This window comes from Oenanthe melanoleuca, chromosome 20, assembly GCF_029582105.1.
Source record: "Oenanthe melanoleuca isolate GR-GAL-2019-014 chromosome 20, OMel1.0, whole genome shotgun sequence".
Lineage (NCBI taxonomy): Eukaryota > Metazoa > Chordata > Aves > Passeriformes > Muscicapidae > Oenanthe > Oenanthe melanoleuca.
Window position 1 is genome coordinate 502501 of NC_079353.1, and position 20184 is coordinate 522684.

General features: G+C 54.9%; 1 protein-coding gene and 1 long non-coding RNA gene across 3 annotated transcripts in view; one reads left to right on the top strand and one right to left on the bottom strand.

The window, feature by feature from the left end:
* KCNB1 (potassium voltage-gated channel subfamily B member 1) overlaps positions 1 to 9340 on the bottom strand; it is an 84677-nt gene extending 75337 nt beyond the window's left edge. Inside the window, exons 1-2 of the mRNA XM_056507814.1 lie at positions 8891 to 9340; positions 6615 to 7265 (exon numbers count right to left, since the gene is read on the bottom strand). Coding sequence (XP_056363789.1) covers positions 6615 to 7181 — 567 coding nt within the window. The 5' untranslated portion in view covers positions 7182 to 7265; positions 8891 to 9340. The remainder of the gene's footprint in view (positions 1 to 6614; positions 7266 to 8890) is intronic.
* LOC130261511 (uncharacterized) overlaps positions 1 to 20184 on the top strand; it is a 284970-nt gene that overhangs the window by 100026 nt on the left and 164760 nt on the right. The window lies entirely within an intron of this gene.

Consider the following 20184-nt stretch of genomic DNA (forward strand, 5'->3'; position numbering starts at 1 on the left):
TGTTGGATGGTGGCTGGACAGACTCAGGAGCTCTCCATTTTCTGTTCTTCAGGTTTGTAGTTTATTATAAAGGCGTGGGTGTGAGAGGGAGCGTAGAGCATGGAGAGTGAGAGAGTAAGAGAGTAAGAGATAAGAGCAAGGGGGTGAGAGGTAAGAGGTAAGAGAGTGATTTCCCATTTACAATACAATAAGTATTCTTCTACAATGAATATTCTAATCTTCAATAACCAATCTAATACAAAATACTAATTTTCTAATATTTGCATGCAACCTATAGGAACTAGTAAATTACCATGTTTTATGACTTTCTTATCTGTAACCCTTATCTTCAGACCTTTCCTGCCAGGCTTGGGACAGGATGTCTGTTGGTTCTTTGGTATTTGTGGCATTTGGTATCATCTAAACAAAGGGAGAGGCCTCAAACCTTCACATGACTCTATGTCAAAATATGCCAACATCTCTATTTCATCTGTTGTTTCAGAACTACTTGCCAGGCACTCATAAGATTTTTCTGTTTCCTTCCCAACAGCCAGCCCCTCACCTCTCAGCACACCTGATCCCCAAACACGACTGCACACACGTCCAGCTCCTGAGAGGCTCACATGCTCAAACACGGCCCCACTGTGCTCCTGCTGCTGCCAGAACTCTCCAGAGTAAATCACAGTGACTGTGTTTACTGCAAGAACTAAGTGATCAGCTGTGAACTTTCTTTGACATAAATATTTTGCCATTAGCAATGACAAATAGCAGCGCTGGTGTTGTAAAAACAACGTTGGGTTATTCCTCTCCACGGGGGCATTGACATCATGAGAAACCAGAGGGAAATTGTGACTGGAGAAATGGGTAAAAGGAAGAATGTGACAGCAAGGATATTTATCCACTGTGTAAGAAGAGTTAAGGGAAGAATGGGTTTTTGCACAGGGCTCTGCAGAGCCAGCTCTGGACGTGGTGGAGAGCCCAGGGCAGTGTTTTACACAGGCACCTCCAGAGCTGCCCCTGAGCACATCACACACCCAGCAGAGCCTGGGAGCACTTTATTCTGAACCCCATTATTCCTGAACGTCTGCAGTCACAGCTGAACAGAAGAGGAATTTTCCATTGTTGCAAGGTTTTCTGCTTTTTGACTGGTGATGTTGGCACCTCAAAGCCTGTCTGCTCTCAGGCTGAACTGGATGGGAGAACACTGAGCAGCCAGGGGAATTCATTTGTCAGAGATCTTTTCCAAAGGTACAAATGAGAGCTGGTGCTTTAAAAATAGCATAGACTGTACTTGTGTAGCACACATCCTGCAAGGAGCCCAGCCCAGCTGTCACTCCCCTCCAGGGGCAGGCCCTGGGGATGTGGATGCTCAGGCAGCAGCACAAACTCACTCCAGGCTCTCCTAGCAGGAGCTACAGAGAAGTTCAAAACGCAGGAGTGTGCCAGCATGCACGTGTTCATGCACACTCCATGGGCTGGGTGGTGAGTACAGCAAGAGAAACTCAAGGCCCAACAATGCACTTTCCTTTTACAGAACTCTCCAGAGGCTGCAGAGCTGCAGGCTGGGATGGGAAAGGGCTGAACACAAAGCACCCTCAGCAAGGAGGGCAGTGCCTGGAGCAGGGGCTGGGACACAGCCCTGGGCAGAGCATCACCCTTGGAAGGTGGGGATGAGAACGAGCTGAGTGCCAGCAGGTGCAGCAGGATGCAGGATGCCCTGCCCTGGGCTGGGTTCAGGGACACAGCCAGGACAGTCTCAGGACACAGCACCAAGCTGGCAGGGCTGCTGGGCTGTGGCTGGGGCTCTCTCCCCCAGCTGGAAGCTGTGCAGGCTGTAAGGAGAGGAGCTCTGGGAGCTGCAGCACAGCAATACGCTGTGGGATGGCCCACTGGTGAGGCAGAGGACATTGCAAGGAACTCAGTGTAGGAATTAGGGCTCCTCAGGCAAAAGATTTAAGTCCACTGAAGGACAAGCCCCAGAAAGCAGCTGCAGGATGAAAAGAGAACAGAAATCACTTGTGTGTCCACAGGACAGGGCTGTACTGGGAGCCCAGAGATAAGCCACAGACCAAAGTGGCAAATCCCTGAACCCAGGGGAGAGGCTTTGGAATCAGGCTCTGCTTTGGAGGCTCTCTGAAGATATGAGTTCATTTTGGATGAAGGGAAAAAGTCTCCTATAAATAGCCAAAAAGCCAAGGCAGTAGCTCTATCACACTAAAAAAAGTCACAGATGGAGGCAAAATATGGGCAATGTGCCTTTAATAGTCAAAGCCAACATCTGCCCCTGGTGGGACCCTTGGAGACAGACAGGACATGGCTGAGATGTGGCCCCTGAGATCCAGGAGAGGGGTTCCCTCTGCCAAATGCTAAATTCAGGCAGGTTTAGAGATGAATGAAAACTGCACACCATAAGGGAGGGCCAGGAATAGAAAGCCCATGTGGGGGAAGAATGCTCTAGATGTAGCAAACGCATCTCCAGGAGGCTTTTATCGTTCTTATTTTGTCACTACTATCAACAACAATAAGCAAAGAGCTTACAGAGCATCCTCCCCAGTCCCTGAGCAATGCACCCAGAGATTAGCAGAGAGAGCAGTGGGCAGCAGAGAAAAGCTGTTCAAGGAATGTAGAGGCATGCATAATGAGATTACTGAACTGGAGTTGCATGTTTTCAGGGATAAATGTGATATTAGTGCACTGGCAGAGGCAGAGCAGAGCAGAGGGAAGGAGGAGAACTGGCCTGCCAGAAGGGAGGATCATTGCAGTGAGCTCCCAACAGGACAGGGACAAGTGGGAAGTGGAGGCAGCGAGAGGAAAGGAAGTGCACATCCTACTTGACATGCAGATATGCAGAGAAGCTTCTTGCAAAGTGGGTGATGTCATCGTGTTTTTCTCAGCCTTCAGGACAGCAAGAGAAAAATAGATGGAAGCAGCACATGCAGAGGAGTCTGTAAGACGAGCAGACTCCCCCCCACATCCCATCAACACTAATTGCTCAAATATTGATCGGGGAAGTCATTCCTAAGGACTAAAGGAGGAAAATAAATACTTTCCTCTTGAGCAGCAAGAAGGGCAATGTTCCTGCAGAGCTGCTGGAAAGGTGCAGGTGATCACAGAGGTTCCAGAGCCACAGACATCAATCCAAGATGTTGAGTTGGTCCCATTTTTTATTTGTTTATACTGGAGAGCTTGAACAGCTGCAGTATTTTATTTTTCAGGATTCCACGTGAAGCCCAGCTGGAATTACAGCCAGCCTGGTTCTCCAAGGTGAGAATCAGGGATCCTCAGCCTTGGTCAGTGGAAAGCAGCAGCTTCAGGGGGACTTTGGCAAGCCAGGCCTGGTAGCTGGGCTGAGACAGAACCAGCTGCCCAAGCTCAGCCTTGGCAGGGAAGGAGCAATGAGGATTAAGAGCCCAAATGCTGGAGCAGGGCTAACCACTACTGCCTGGCAGGGACACCACAGCAGCTCTGCTTGGCTTCTGGAGAGCTGCCTCCCTTCCCTGACCAGAGACAAACTGCCATGCAACCAAGAGTAAGGGAAAACATCTGCACCTCGTCAGCTTCCAGAGCAAACCATGACAGAAGTGAGCACCAGAGTCCTCTGTGGTTAAAAATGGATGCTGTGAGTACACCAAAGTACATGAAGAATACTATTTAAAAAACAAAACCAAGAATCAACCACCCAACTATTAAGACAGACTGGAAGAATGATAAAAATAAGCACATACATGCAAAAACAGTGACTGCAGGAAGAGGAGAAAGCATCCACAAAGCCTTCAGGGAATGTTTCTCAGGGATATGCAGGCAATATCCACAGGAAATGGGAGAATCAGATCCTTTAAAACATATCCTAGGGTTAGAGGGAGATGAGTTTTATTTAATAACTGCCTGAGGGGAAGTCCCTGGAGTGCTGCATTGTCACACAGGGGTTCTCTCTGGGCAGGTGAGTGAACAGAGCATCCCAGCACTGGGGGGAACTGGAACCAGTCTGGGCACTGGGGCTGGGGCAGGGCTGTGGCTCTGACACCTCCCAGAGGGACAGGGCTGGGGACAGCAGCTCCTCTGCAAAGCTGGGGCCTCCCAGGGGCTGGGAACTGCAAAATCCACGAGTGTTCCCTCCAGTCACATACAGGGCAAACATAAATAAGACCCTGCCTGCCATGGGGGGGTTGCCTTAAAAGCCAGACAGAGTGATCACAACACACAGGTAGATCTCCAGTGGATAAGAAAGCAACAGAAATTAATCTGGGGGATTCTTCTTCTCTTACCTGAATGTTATTTTACACCCTGGGTATGCCACATATTGTCCCATGTAAATCAATAATAAAAAAATAAAATCCATAAAAACCAAAACCAACAAAAAATATCCAAGAATTAAAAAAAAAAAAGTCAAACCCACATCCCTGTAACCCAAACAATAAAAAAGAACTCTCTCTGTTTAACTGGTCCCAGGATAACCAGAGCAGGCTGGGATGGACAGGTCAGGTGAGGTGCTGTGCAGAAAATGTTAAATGCAGCCAGAGACCCTGGCTGGGCTTGGGGGGAGAACCTGCACCTGTGGCCATTTGTTCTTAAAGAGAGCATGAAGGTATCTTGTACCTGTGGGATGGAAAACCCTTTGCACTGAGTAGGGCAAGTCTGAAGAGAAAAAATAAACAAGAGCAGCTGAGATTTCCCCAAGAGCATTTTTAGGACCTTGTGTGACACCAAAGCTCACAACACTTTACTGTGTTCCCTTTCCACAGGAGAAGCCTGAGCTCCCAGGCCTGGCAAAGCAGAGAGTCTGGTTCAGGAGGGGTGGCAGAGCTCCCTGGGGTCTGCAGGAGGGGAGATGGACAGGAGCTGCCAGGGGCTCAGCTCAGCACACAGCTGGGCACAGCTGCAGATAAGGCTCAGGCTCAGCACACAGCTGGGCACAGCTGCACAGGCAGTCTGGCTCAGGCTGCCAAGCCCCTCTGCCCACGTCCCTCCATCCCAAGCTGAGGAGCCAGTCCAACCCATTGAGCTGTGGACTGAGCTCTTGGGAAGGTGAGCAAAGCAGAGGGCACACCCTGGCACGGGGGAAAGGCACCAGCAGGGAGCAAATCGGATCAGCACGGCTTAGCAGGGCTCTGTCCCTGCCTGCTAAGCTCATTGTTCATCAGGCCTCTTTGCCCTGCTGACACATGGAATGAGTGGGAATCCAGTTTGGGAACTGCTGGAATAGCTGAGATTTGAGAACACACAGCACCACTGCCACTGCAGTAGTGAAGGCACAGGGTGGCAGCTCTCAGTGCTAAGGGCAGTGATGCATTACATTCCCTCCCAATTAATCCAGAGCTGCAATGCCTGCTGCACTTACTCTGAGAATTTTCTCAGAAAATGAAGCTAAAGTATTTCATTTATAAATCGCAAAAGACACTTATTTGGCAAGAATGACCCTTGCTCATATACAATAAATCATGAGCATCAACAGTCTGTAATGGATTTTGGGTCAGTGCCACAGACAGCAAAGCCTGGGGCCTGTGTTTCAGGATTCCAGGACTGTGCCAAAGGAGCCTTATAAATTATTAATGTGTTCATCACAGTGTCATCTGTGCCACTGGAGAGATAGAGACACTCTGGGGCTCTGTTTGACATTAAAAAAGTGATAATGAGTTCAGCAGCAGACCATGGCTCCCCTTCCTGCACCGGGCTGAGCCATCCACACCTCACAAAATCCCTTCCCCAAAGTTTCATGCAAGCTCCTGGTTCACGATGTGCAGCATTTTGGGTACACAGAAAATTCAAGTTTTGGTCCCTACTGCTCAGTCTCTCATGCTTTTCAGTTATTCATCCCACAGTTTTCAACCTCTCCCCCTTCACTTTTGTCCCCATGGTTACTGAATCACTGTGTTCGCAGAGATTTTCCTCACTAAAGAAAATGTGACTAACATGAGGCAGCTAAATTATCAGAGCCAACTCTGACATTGGCTTCTCCCAACATGGATTTTATCTTCAAAATGCCTTCAAGAAGATCTGTCCACTGGAGCCAGCTACAAGCAGCACTTCAGCTATTGACAGAGACCGAGCTGCACCACTTGCACAGGCAAGACTTTAAAAAGGCTGGAATCAGGGAAAGGATGAAATCCAAACACCAGCTCTAGCAGCCATGCAGCCTAGGAGTGCGTGATACAAATAACTAGGAGACACATTTCATCACAAAAAATAATTAAATTAAGCCCTGGAATGGAAGGCATAATTTCCTCAATGCACCTGAGCCTAAGAGTTCAAGCAGCCAAGAAAAAGCCAGTTTGGTTAAGCAGCAGAAGACTCACACGTTCTAGGCCCAAAGAAATCTCTGTTACAAACTGCACCAACGCAGGCCAGTGGGTATCAAGCCCAAAATGCCCAACCACAGCAGTCTTTGCACACAGAGCCACTGCTCAGAGGAGCTTCTCCCACACGGAGCAGCCCCAGCGACGCTCAAACCAGATCCCTTCCAAACTCCCAAAACCACCCAAAAACCATTGAAATCATTTGTGTGAGAGAGGCCTTGCTCTCCCCCACTCCAGCATCCATGCAGCCACAGGTGCCCAGCACCAAGGCGAGGGCAGCAGGACAGAACCCCAGGGGAGCAGCCCCAGCCCGAGGCAGCGCAGTGAGATGTGCACTCTTACCTTGGCCGCTACCGAGGAGTTGGGCTTCTCCAGGAGGTCCCAGAGCTTTTTCCTTTTCTCAGCACAGCAGGTGTTATCGAATTCCTCCCCTTCCCTTTCCCTCAGGGTCTCTGCCTCTCTCTTCAGCTCCTCATTCATCTGCTCTTTCTTCTGGTGGTAGCGGGCCTGGCAGCAGGACTCCAGGTAGATCTCGTCCACCCCCCAGTAGTCCAGCTCCTGGCTGAAGGACAAGGCGCACATCTCCTCCATCATGTGCAGCTTGCCGGTGCGGTAGAAGTTCAAGATCGAGGTGAATGCCCCGGGGTGCCTGTCGAAGAAGTACTCGTTCTCCTCCAGGTTGTAGTCGTCGCAGATCTCCATCAGGGAGTCGTGCGTGTTGCAGTCTCTGAGCTTGCCCAGCCTGGTCCGCGGCAACCTGTCCAAGGTCCGCCAGAGAACCTCGTGGGCCAGCCCCCCCACGTTGAGCTTGACCCTCCGGGAGCAGGCCTTGCTCCTGACGATCTCGGTGGGGTCCGGAGGCAGAGAGGTAGTAGAGCGAGATCCATGCTTATTCATCCCCAGAGGCATCGCTGGTCCCGCTCGGGCTGGACGCGGCAGGGTGCGGGGCAGGGCCGGCTCTGCTCACCTCTCCTTCCCCTCCATGCCCCGGAGCTGCAAGAGAGGCGCGCGTGGGTCCCCGCCCGGCGCGGGGGAGGCGGTGCCGCCGTGTCCGCTGTCCGCCCGCCGGTGCTGAACTGAACCGGGCTGAGCCCGGAGCTGGGCTGAACCGGGCTGGGCTGAACCGGGGCTGAACCGGGGCAACCGGGCTGAGCTGAACCGGGGCTGAACCGAACCGGGCTGAGCCCATTGATGAACTGAACCGGGGCTGAGCTGAACCGGGGCTGAACTGAACCAGGGCTGGGCTGAACTGGGGCTGAGCTGAACCGGGACTGAGCCCATTGCTGAACTGAACCGGGGCTGAGCCCAACCGGGGCTGAACAGAGCCCGGGGCCTAGTCCGGTGCTGAACTGAACCAGGGCTGAGCTGAACTGGGGCTGAGCTGAACCGGGGCTGAACCAAACCGGGGCTGAGCTGAACCGGGGCTGAACTGAACCGGGGCTGAGCTGAACCGGGGCTGAGCTGAACCGGGGCTGAACCAAACCGGGGCTGAGCTGAACCGGGGCTGAACTGAACCGGGGCTGAACTGAACCGGGGCCGAGCCCGGTGCTGAACTGAACCGGGGCTGAGCTGAACCGGGACTGAGCCCATTGCTGAGCTGAACCGGGGCTGAACTGAACCGGGGCTGAACCGCGCCCGGTGCCGAACCCGGTGCTAAACTGAACCGCGCCTGTGGCTGAACCCAGCCTGGCCCCGAGCCCCGCACCGAGAGCCCCGAGCCCGGGGCTGAACCGAGCCCGGCCCCGAGCGCACCGAGCCTGGTGCTTAACCGAGTCCAGGGTGAACCGCGCCGGGGCTGAACCGAGCCCGGTGCGGAACCGCGCCCGGCACAGAGAGCACCGAGCCTGGTGCTGAACCGAGCCCGGGGTGAACCGCGAAGGTGCTAAACCGAGCCCGGCCCCGAGCGCCCCAAGCCCGGTACTGAACCGAGCCCGGCCCCGAGCCCGGCCCGCTCCACGTGCGCCCGCCCCGCCGCTGCCGCCGAGCTCCCCCGGGCGGCGGCCGGGGGTCCCCCCGCCCCGGCGGCCCCCGCCCCCGCCCGGCAGGGATGCGGAGCTGGGCACGGCCCCGGAGCCGCTCGGGGTGCGGGGTCGGGCGCGGGGCTCTCCCCGCGATGCGCCCCGAGAGGCGCCGGCCGGGGATGCGCCGGCCCCGGGCTCCCATCCCGGACCCCGCGTGTCCCCAGCGCCAGCGGCCCCCGGGGTGCCCCCGCCCCGCCCGGCCGTGCAGGCTGCGGGGACACCCGGAGGCTTCCAGTAACTCCAGCCTTCGAGATTTCCCGAGGAAAGAGCTGGGGCTGGGAAAAGGGAGGATTTACAGCCGCCCTAACGACGCGCTCTGCCTCTCTGGGCTGCCCAGGGACGCCCCCAAACCCCCCGCGCCGGCCTCTGCATAACGGGGAAAGCAGCGAGAACGGGAATAAGAAAAAGCCCCGAGCCTGCTGGGGAGCCCGGCGGCTCCTGAGAGCCCCGAGCCCTGTTGCTTACACAAGATGGCACGGAGAGAAACCCGTCACAGCAGGAGCGGCTCCCCGCGCTCAGCTCCGGCTCGGCCCCGACCCGGCTCCCCAGCCCCAAAATCAGCCCCCGAGAGGCTCCCGCGGCCCAGCCCTCGCCTACCTGCTCCTGCGGGCTCCCGGTGCGGGGTGTGCGGGGTGCGGGGTGCGGGTGCGGGGGCCGAGCGCGGCTACATCCTGCGGCGGGGCGGGCGGCGGGGGCGGCCCCGCTCGCATCCCCCCCGGCGGCTCACGGCGCAGGGATGGCGGCGGCGCTCGGCTGTCCGCGGAGCCCAGGGGGAGGGGAAGGGAAACGAGGTAAATCGGATCCTTCGGCAGGAAGCTTTCCAAGGCCTTCCCTCGGCTGCGGCTCCTCACTCCTACCCACCGCCAGCGCCGAGCCGCGTCTGCGCCCGCCCCCCGGCGCTGTCTCGGGCAGGCACAAAGCAAAGCGCGGGTGCTCCCGGTGCCCCCGGGGCTCCCGGTGCTGCCTCGGCTCGGGGATCAACAAGTGCAGCCCGCGGCTCCGGCGGGGCCGTGCGCGCCTGTCCCGGCGCGGGGCGGAGGGGTCGGAACCGGAGCCGGGGCCGGGGCCGGGGCTGGGGCTGGGCAGCTCCACCGTGAGCTGGAGCTCAGCATTGCAGCGAGCCCGGCCCGCTCCGAGCCCAGCCCGCTCCTCTCCGCTCCCAGCCCGGCCGGACCCGTCCCTGCCCCGCACGGCCCCGCCGCCTCTGCGCGATGCCCAGCCGGGCACGGCGGGGCTCAGCGAGGTTTCTCATCGCCCCCACCCCGGCTGCCCCTCGGCGAAGGAGCAGATGTGCAGAAGCAGGCAGGAGGAATAGCAGCGGATCTCTGCTGCCGATCCGGACTATAAATGGAACGTAAAGCAGCGTTTACTAACCTGGAAACACAGCAGAAACAGAGAAAATGTCGACTTTCCAGGCAAGAGCACAGCAATGGAAGGACCCCTCTGCCAGGCTGGCCCTGTTGTCTCTTTGCTTGGCTCCCACCAGGGGAATGGCCCTGAGCAGCAGCCGGGAGTTCCCTCAGTGCCAGTTCGTGTCACTTACTGCAGTTCACCCGTTTGGACGGGTGTACCCGGGCTGTGCCCTCTTCTTGCCTTGGTTGCTCCTGGACTCGAGTGACAGTTCCTGAAGCTGGTGTCTGATTTTATGTGATTAACGAGGAAAAATGACCCCAGTGCTGCTTTTCCCCATTTCTATGGTCTCTGGCTCGTGCCTGGCTCCTGATGCCCGGTGCTCTCAGTGGCACTGCCAGACTATTCTATATATTTGGTGTTTGAGTGCCTACATCTTCCTGAGAGGTTCCTTCTGAAATCCTGAACAGTGCTTTTGCCCAGTACTTCACACAACTGCATATCAGCTGTGTATTTAGGATGTTCTTACAAGGAGTCCGTCACTACCTTCCTTTTGGAGGAAATTAAGATATAGAAAAGCAAGATCACCCAGCAAGAGGTGGAAGGAAGAACTGGGAATAAAACTTGTTGACCAACTTAATCCCTGCCCAGTGCCCCTCCGGTGAAGCAGCTCCTCCTACCCCATGAATATTTCCATTACAGGGCAGACATTTGGGCAATATTCAGAGCACTTGAGCTCTCCTGTTGCTGTGTCATCATTCCACCTCCAGACCCTGCTGTACTCCTCATACAACAGAGACAAACCCCCTGATCAGGGCTGGGAAGCTCCACCTGTTAATGATTACAAAATGCTGTGGAACTTCCAGCTGGCAGGTCCATGGGAGAGCCGGGGTTTGTCAGCACTGTCCTGGGCACACCTCTCGTGCTGCCAGCAGGGAGAATGACAAGTATCCTAATGCAGGAGATGCAGCAGATTCTCCAGTTAAATCCCTGGGAAGAGCACCTTGGCTTTGTTTGTCCCAATGCCCTTCCTGTGTCACCCAGGAGCCCTGCTTGTGTTCTGGCTGGAGGGGCAGGAGCAGGGGCAGCACAGGAGGGGCAGGAGCAGGGGCAGGGGCAGGAGCAGGAGCAGGGGCAGGAGCAGGGGCAGGGGCAGGAGCAGGGGCAGGAGCAGCACAGGAGGGGCAGGAGCAGGGGCAGGAGCAGGAGCAGGGGCAGGAGCAGGGGCAGGAGCAGGGGCAGCACAGGAGGGGCAGGAGCAGGGGCAGGAGCAGGGGCAGGAGCAGGGGCAGGGGCAGGAGCAGGGGCAGGAGCAGCACAGGAGGGGCAGGAGCAGGGGCAGGAGCAGGAGCAGGGGCAGGAGCAGCACAGGAGGGGCAGGAGCAGGGGCAGGAGCAGGAGCAGGGGCAGGAGCAGCACAGGAGGGGCAGGAGCAGGGGCAGCCCTGGCAGGGGCAGTAGCAGGGGCAGCACAGGCTCCCCAGGGCTGGGGGCTCCCCTGCACACAGCCCCTCTGGCCAGTGCTGGACATGGCACTGGGCCAGCTGGGAGAGGGAGCCCTGCCCAGGGCAGTCCCTCCAGCTGGCTCTGCCCGGGGTGATCCACGAGTCTGGGGAGAGGAGAGGAGAGGATGTTTCCACCCCCAGGACATCTGTTCCCTGCAGCATCTCTTGTCCCACACGAGGAATTTGTCAGCAAGGGGCAGTGCAGGCCTGAAGATGCAGAAATGTGCATCCTGCTCGCTCTTCTCCAAGGTTATTTCACCCACTCTTGGTTTGGATACACATTTCAATTGATATTTTTGTACTCTGAGCTTTGCAAACTTAATTTATGGTTTGTTATTTCCCCAGCCTGTGGAGCCAGCCAAATGTTTGGATGCAGTTTGTGCAAACCTTGTTTCTCTCCAGGTATTACAGCAGTTATTGACAAGGAAACACCTTAAACCCAAGTACATCAGAGGAAATGTGCAGGGCACAGCAAAGACACTTTCTTGCATTCAGTGGCTGGACAATTCTGGATTTCTGCTGGGTGGAACAGGTCTGTGAGTGTTTGTTGAGCTACAACATGAGAGGGAAATAGCCTGAGCCTCAATGTGGGAATAAACATCCCTGTGCTGATCTGCAGTGACTCCTCTGCCTGAGTGAGCAGAAGTACCACATCTTCCAAACACCTGTGCTGTGCCTGGCATCTCCTGTCCCTCCTGGGAAGCAACAGGAATGGGTTCCAGCATATTACAGGAAAAGAAGGGGCTGTGGGAAAGGAAAGCTCCTGGCCCCTCTGCACACCAGGGCTCAGCCCCATCCAGCCAGGGCGTGTGGGCTGGGGGCTCCCACAGAGGGAGCAGCAGCCTGGGGGCCCCTGGGCTTTGTCTGGCTCCCCACTGCCGAGTTTCTGAACTGGGCTCTGAGCTGTGACAATAAACCCCATTGTTCCTGCACCCCCAGGGCCTGGGGCTTGTCCTCGGAGTGGGAAAGGCAGTTGTGCACAATGAGCTGCCTCTGTGCAGAGTGGTTCCTATTATGTCCCTTTAAGACTTCCCTCTGCTTCCAGGGATTTTCTTTCCAGACTGGAAACACTTTAGGTACAATGGAGATTTTCTTTTATAGCCCAAAATTCTTTCCCTTAAATGGGAAAAAAAAATTATCAGGTTCCTTGGCAGAGATCCATAACAAGTGTTGAGAAGTGCAAAAAGAGCTGAGACAGACAGTGCTGGTGCTACTGGGAGCCCAGGAGCATGGAAACAGGAATGCCAGGGGGAACACTGGAAGCAGACAGCAAAACACCACCCAGAAAAGAACCTCAAAGAAAGATAGAGGGTTGAAGTTTTCAGCTTGTCTAAACTTTCTGGATGCATTTCGAAGTCCCAGGAGTGTCCCAAACCCTCTCATTCCAGGCTGGCTTCTCTCCCTGCTGCTGCCTGGAGGAGGGGCTGGCAGAGCTGAACCCCTGCTCACCTGGCAGAGCTGTACCTGAGCTGAAACCTCTCTCAGGATGAGCATCTCCTCTCAAGACATGCATTTCCTCCTCTCAGGATGAGCATATGTGGATCCTAAAAGTGGGCATGCAGTCAGAGAGCAATCCCACATGGGTCCTGGAAAGAAAGTTCCATAATCCCCTTCAGACTGAGGGATGGGGGATGAATGAGCAGCTAAATGTACTTTAAAGCAGAAGAGATGTCCATGAGTGACTCCTGCCAGGACTGTGTGCCTGGCCCTGTTAGCACTGACAGAGGCTCTGCCATCAGGAGAGCTGCACACAGGGTCACAGGATCACAGGATCACAGAATAAATCACAAAATCACAGGATCACAGAATCACAGAATCAGGATCACAGAATAAACAGAATCACAGAATCACAGGATCACAGAATCACAGAATCACCAGCCAGGTGAGGATGGAGCTGATGGCAGAACCCAACAGGTCAAGCTTGTTATGGCTCACTTTTTATGAGAAACTGGTGGAAAATAGGCAGGCCTTGGGAAAAGTTTCACCAAAGCAGCTCTCCTCCTGCTTGCCCACCCCCATCCCTGTGGTCCTGGCACTGCAGGTCCTCTCCCTTCCCAGCCTTTGTGTTCTGTCAGTGACTGGAGTAACACCAATACAAAGACTCCTCAGAATTGTCATAATAGAGATTTTTATTTTAAGACAGTTGTCAGGCACCTAACAACAATACAAAGATTCCTCAGGATTGTCATAATAGAGATTTTTATTTCAGAAGAGTTATCAGCTACCTACCTTTGTCTTTTTCCATTCATCAAATATTAACAACATAATTAACAACAGCCAACGTAATGCAAAATTTAAAAGGCCCTCAATTCAAGCTGCTGAACCAAATTAAATCAGGAAATCCCAGCAAACTCCCAAACCTGACAATAACCATCGTGTTGGACCAGCAAGCAGCCATGTCAGTGTTTCCCAGCAGTTCTCCAGAATGCTGTGATGGCCTTCCAGGTCCAAGTAGAGCCTGCATTTGTAACTGTGCTGCCCACTCCTGGTGGTGTGCAGAGCCAGGCAGGGCCCCAGAGCTGGGGCTGAGAAGGGATGCCCAGGGGTGCCCCATGCCCACAGCCTGAGCAGGGGCACCCCTGCCCTGAGCCCCCTGAGCCCCCTGAGCCCCCTGAGCCCCTGGAGCTCCCCCTGAGCCCCCTGAGCCCCTGGAACTCCCTCTGAGCCCCCGGCAGCTCCCCCTGTATTAGACTGGTTATTGGAAATGAGAATATTCATCATAGAAGAACACTTATTGTATTGTAAATGGGAAATCACTCTCTTGCTCTCTCTTACATCCCTCTCTTACCCCCTTGCTCTTATCTCTCACTCTCCATGCTCTGCACTCTCACACCCACGCCCTTATAATAAACTGCAAACCTGAAGAACAGAAAATAGAGATGGTCGCAGGTCCAACACCCCAACTCCCACACATAAGAGTGAAGGTGGAACAGGGGAGGATTAAACCCTGTGCCCAGCAGCACGTGCAGGGCTCCTCTCCCCACAGGCTGAGTGGGCTCTGCCCTGCCCAGACCCCTTTGGTTTGGGAAGGGCTGTGCAGGGCCAGAGGAGCAGGCAGCAATCCAGCTCCTCTCACCTGCCCAGATCCCATCCCAGATCTCAGCCTCCATAAAACAGCTCGGATTTCTTCCTGGCCTAGAGCTCTTGGTCCTGCAGGGGTGTTTCTCAGCTTTCTGCAGTACAAGTCCTGATCAAACATGAACTTTGACTTTTGGGGAGCTGCAGGTGGCTGCAGGAGCCTTCCCCTTCCAAGGGCGGTGGTGCAGCAGTGGCTGGGTGGGTGTCAGGGCTGCAGCCCCAGGGAATGTGCCACCTCTGGCAGTGAAGCCCACAGCCCCATTTGGAGCAGCCACCAGCCCCCAGAGCTCCTGCACACAACAGAATCCAATGAAGATGCCTTGAGAAAACCAGAGCCAACGATGTGAACAAAGGTCTCAGAGTGTCTGTTATTAAAGCATTTCTCTTTGTGGATTTCAGCTCACTAAACCAAAAATGAACAGTTCAGTCCTGCCAAAAAATTGACTAAAACCAGAGCACAAACAAGCAGCATTGTCTGGGGAACCACCCAGAACTTCAGTGGTTTGCTTTACAAGACTTTGCAGTGCAATTTGAAACCAAACCTCCCAATCGTTTGCTTAATCAGGGGAAATGTGATGCTCCAGCCCTAACATGGACTAAAGTACATTTTGGGGGGTGACTTTGTAGGTACAAACAAATCCTTCAGAGTCTCCAGGTTTGAGTTCAGCGTTCCTGGATGCTGGAGGAGCAGCCCTGAGAGAGCAGGGGGGTCTCAGCACTGAGCTGGGAACGGCAGCTGGAGCAGCTGGAGCCCCAGAGCCCTGCAGGAGGCACTGGGGACGCCAGAACCACCCCAGCCAGCCCCAGCCCCTCCGTGGCACTGACAGGGATCCTGGGCAGAGCCAATTGCAGCTGCACCCTGTAGATTCTGACCCTTGAGCACCTGCAGGTGAGCTGTGCGTGCTCAGGGCTGGGAATGGTGCAGAGCACCCCCAGCCTGCCCCAGGGCTGCAGCCCCGCGGGGACAGCACTGGTGTGAACGGGGCTGGGCTGGAGGGCAGCTTTTCACACCAATCCTTCATCCCAATCCACTGCTCAGTCCATTGGTTGGGCTAAAAAGTGACAATTGTCAAGAAGCAGAGGGGTGGAAGATGATGGCAGGGGATGGAAAGCAGGTCCTTGCTGTTTTACTCATGTTCAGTTGATACTGAACCCTGATGTCCTTCTGTGGGCTGTGGCAGCCCAAACAGGGTCTTTCCTTGTTAAACCCCAAGATTTGTGACCTGATGTCTTTCAGAAGAGGTGAGAGGAGGAGAATGTACCTGGAGGGACACAGGAGTCAGTGCAGCACTGGGGTACCTGCCTGACCTGCCTGCTCCATATTCAGTTACCTGTGACTTTGCCAAAGTTAAAAACGCCCAGGCTGGAATTTTCCACCCTTTGCTCTCCTGGTTGGTCTCCAGAAGGAATGAAAGCCATCTCAGGAAAGTTAGCTGCTTTCAATGACTCTACCAGGGGGAAATTACACAATATTAAGAGGGATAAGATATCACTGGAGATGGTAGAGAATAAGGGATTCATCTGGCATTTGCAGGTTGCACTTCTCTGTAGATTAACAGGGGAGAGGAATCAGGATTTTGTGAGAAAACCTTGATTTTAGCATTTCATACCAATCAGCAGCTTTGTTTTGCCATCCAAGTATCCTTCTTACAAACTAACAGAGTGAAATTACTTCAGCTGCACCATCATAATGAAACCAACACCGCAGAGCTAGAATTCTGGGAGATCTCCCACTATATTGCACCAATAAATAATTCCTGCAGTTCAGGCTCTTCCTGGTCCATGGTATGAAACCTAATTTTTAATTAAATAGATAAACAGGAACTTCTGAAAGCATCTACACAATTCACTGGGCATTAAATGTAACAGATGGTTTTGCAGTGTAATCATACACTGGAGATACCAAAAAATTTTCCACACAATGACCTTTCTCTCAGGCCGAGGGACCTCAGCTGGATTTGGTGCCATCCCTGGGCTGGATTTGGTGCCATCCCTGGGCTGGATTTGGTGCCATCCCTGGGCTGGATTTGGGACCATCCCTGGGCTGGATTTGGTGCCATCCCTGGGCTGGATTTGGTGCCATCCCTGGGCTGGATTTGGGACCATCCCTGGGCTGGATTTGGTGCCATCCCTGGGCTGGATTTGGGACCATCCCTGGGCTGGATTTGGGACCATCCCTCTGTTGGATTTGGGTCCATCCCTGGGCTGGATTTGGTGCCATCCCTGGGCTGGATTTGGTGCCATCCCTGGGCTGGATTTGGTGCCATCCCTCTGTTGGATTTGGTGCCATCCCTGGGCTGGATTTGGGACCATCCCTGGGCTGGATTTGGTGCCACCCTGCCAGGAGAGCTGCCCTGTGCTGCCTTCTGTTCCCTCCCACCCCACAGGCTCAGCTGCTCCAGCAGTTAAACGTTTTCCACTCCTGCAGGGGATCTCCCCTTCCAGTCCAGCCTCCCCGAGGGTTTTCCCTGGCCGAAGCTGGGATGGAGCAGAGCCCCCAGGCCTGCTCGGGGTCTCTGACCCTCGTGGCTGTGGTGTCCCCGTTCTGCCCGTTGGGGTTCTGGGTGCCAGCAAGGAGGGCAGAGCCGCGGTGCTCCGTGTCACAGCAGGAGGGACAGAGCGGGGCTAGGGCTAAAACCGGTTCTATGTCTGAGGCTGACTGGTTGTTATGGCAACAGGAATTCCAGCCGCCTGGCTCCCGACGCCGCCCGCATCCTCTGCAGAGCCCAGCTTCGCATCACCGCATCGCTCCCTGGGCTGAGGGAGGGGAAACCTGCAGCTCCTCCTGTCACAGAGCTCCTTCCTCCAGCACAGGAAAGCGAGTGAGAGCAGCTCTAACAAGTGCCGTGGCCAGCACCCACCGGCCCCAGCAGCAGAAGGCTCAGACCCTCGGAGCTCCCCTGGAGCCCAGCACGGCAGACCCAGCTGCTGAGTGCCCACACGGGCTCCTGGCGTGTCCTGGGCTGCAGTGCCCCGCTCCCGCTGGCAGGACTCAGCTGGGGCTGCTCCCCAGCTCTGCTCCTCCCGTGCGGCTGCTCAAAGCCTGCATCTCATCCACACACCCATCCTTGTACTTATATGGTCCTCATCTCCACCATGGCCAAATCTCAAGGGCTACCAGCACATTGTTTGCTTTTTTTTTGCAGCTATCATGCTGGAATTCATAAACAGAAAAGCTGTGTGTGAGACACAGCCCTGCTACTGCAGCCTGGGCTGGAGCCCTGCAGCCAAGTTTGGGCACTGCTCTCCACAAGGCAGGTCTGGGCTGGCCAGAGCCCAGAGGGCAGCAGGAGCAGTGACCAGAGCTCAGGGGGAAGGGGTCAGCTGTGGGCAGAGCAGAGATGGGAGAACAGCTCCATCCATGGAACACTTCTGAGAGCTCAGCCATGGTTTGTGCTCCTGCCTGCTGGGAATTGGACAAAACAGAGTAGGATGGGAGGATTGGGACGACTGTTGGGAATACAAGTGCAAAGTGCTGGGGTAGTTTGCCCAAGGAGAATAGGGAGTGCAGACATCATTAAGGCTTCTAGAAAAGGATCCTTAAGCACCTGTCAGGAAGGTCTAGACATATTGATTGTGGCTGGCACAGGAGGATGGATAGGGCACATTCCATCCCCTTCCTGCCAGGCTGTGCCTGCTCTGGGAGAGCCTCGTGTGCAGTGCAGCTCCACACCCAGCTCCTGGAGCTCCTTGGTTGCGGTTTGGGGCTGGTATTTCAGAAGTATCTCAGGTTTTCTGTGCCCCTGGGCCACCTCCTGTCCCACACTCAGCAGTTCTCAGCCTGCCTGGGAGCTCAGTGCCCAGCAGCTGCACTCCAGAGGTCTCTGCTCTGCTTCTCCCAGTGGTTCTCCTTTAACTAGCAAATCCTGTTATTCATCTATTGGCCCCTCTCAGAAATGGCTGTAAAGCAGCAGCACCTTCCTGCAGCCCATCAGTTCCTGCTTTACAAAGCTGCCTCTGCCAAGCAGGAGCATGTTCTGGAATTAACAGCACATTGACACCAACATGGCAGCCCCAGTGGGATGCTGCACAGCAGCAGGGCAGCTTGAATCCCAACTGGCTTGAATGGAAAATACTTTTAAAAATTATAATTGAAAAAAGAGAAAATGAAGAGTAAGCAGAGGAGGCAGAAGAGGAGCAGCAGCCCAGAACAGCTGCCTCATCCAGCTGCACCCACACAGCAGCTCTGCAGCCTGTCCTCTGCTCTGCCACTGCTCCTAACTCACCTTGAACTGCTGCCACGGCTGAAGGAAACTGTGGGAGAAATAGGAGAAGCCAGGAAAACACAGGCCCTACACCACCCTAAAAATAAACACCAAAAGGACTCAGAGTTATTCAGAGGTGAGGGGCTGGAGTGAGCAGAGCCTCCCAAAAGCAGCACGTGGGTCAGTGACAGGAGCCCCATCCTGGTTCACCAGGTCCTTCAGGGGGCTGTGGAACAGCAAAACCACAGCTGCTGCAAGGTAAGACTGGGAGGACAACAGCCCATCAGTGGTGCAGCAGAGTATCAGATGGACCAGCTTGGGTATTTTTGTTCTTGGTAATAAATAAATAAATAAAATTGTGATGATTAAGTGGAAGCAAAATAGCCCTGTTATTGATACAAGTGCCTTTGCAGTACATTAAACCCAAGTAATTTAAAGACCAGAGCATTTAATATAAATAATTAATTATTTTTTGGTTAGCACAATGCCACTATAGCTGCCTAAATTTTCAAAGAGGGGGTTTCTTTTTAATTAGAATATGGTCATTACAAATGCACGTGGGTCTTTAATCATTCATGTTGGAAACAAGCTGACTTGGTCATGCATCAGAAAGAATAAAGCAGCTCTTCTCTCCCTCCAGATCACACCCAGCAAACCTCAGGGCTGGGAGTAACTGAGGAGCCCTGCCTTGTGCTGAGAGTGTGTTTGCAGCCCCTGTGCAGCACAGGGTCTGGGGAGATGCTGAGGTCACACTGAGAGGAGAGTGAAGTGCTGGAGCCAGTGGTGCAGAGCCTGCCCCAGAGCAGGCTGTGCCCGGCAGCCAGGGCTGTGTGCAGGAGGACAGCCAGAGTGCAGCTGATCCCAAAGGGTTCGATTGTTCTCTTGCTACCAGCCCTGCAGGGAACCTCCTTCCTGGATCTCTGGCTCTGGAGAGTCCCAGCTGGTTCGTGGGGTCTGGGGCTGGTGCAGGCAGGGACAGAGCATGGGAACCTCAGCCCTGGGCAGCAGATATCCACGGCAAACACCGTGGGTATCTGAGCAAGGACAGAGCACGGGAACCTCAATCCTGAGCAGGAGATATCCACAGCAAACACCGTGGGTATCCAGGCAAGGACAGAGCACAGGAACCTCAGCCCTGGGCAGGAGATATCCAGGGCAGAAATCCACGGCAGGTACCCAGAGCTGACACCGTGGGCATCTCCCGGCTGCTCTGCTGCTGTGGCTCTCCAGACCAGAATTTCCGGAGATGTTCCCGCTCCCCAGCATGGAAGCAGAACCACAATTCGGACCCCGAGGTCTTGCTGCGGGCCCTTTTGGGCAGCCTTGCCTGAGCTCCGTGTGCCCGGCTCGGCCCGGCTCGGGCAGTGCCGGCAGTGCCAGCAGTGCCAGCAGTGCCAGCAGTGCCAGCAGTGCAGCAGTGCCAGCAGTGACAGCAGTGACAGCAGTGACAGCAGTGCAGCAGTGCCAGCAGTGACAGCAGTGACAGCAGTGCCAGCAGTGCCAGGTGCAGCAGTGCCAGGTGATAGCAGTGCAGCAGTGCCAGCAGTGACAGCAGTGACAGCAGTGACAGCAGTGCCAGCAGTGACAGCAGTGCAGCAGTGACAGCAGTGACAGCAGTGACAGCAGTGACAGCAGTGCCAGCAGTGCCAGCAGTGCAGCAGTGCCAGCAGCGACAGCAGTGACAGCAGTGCAGCAGTGCAGCAGTGACAGCAGTGACAGCAGTGCCAGCAGTGCCAACAGTGCAGCAGTGCCAG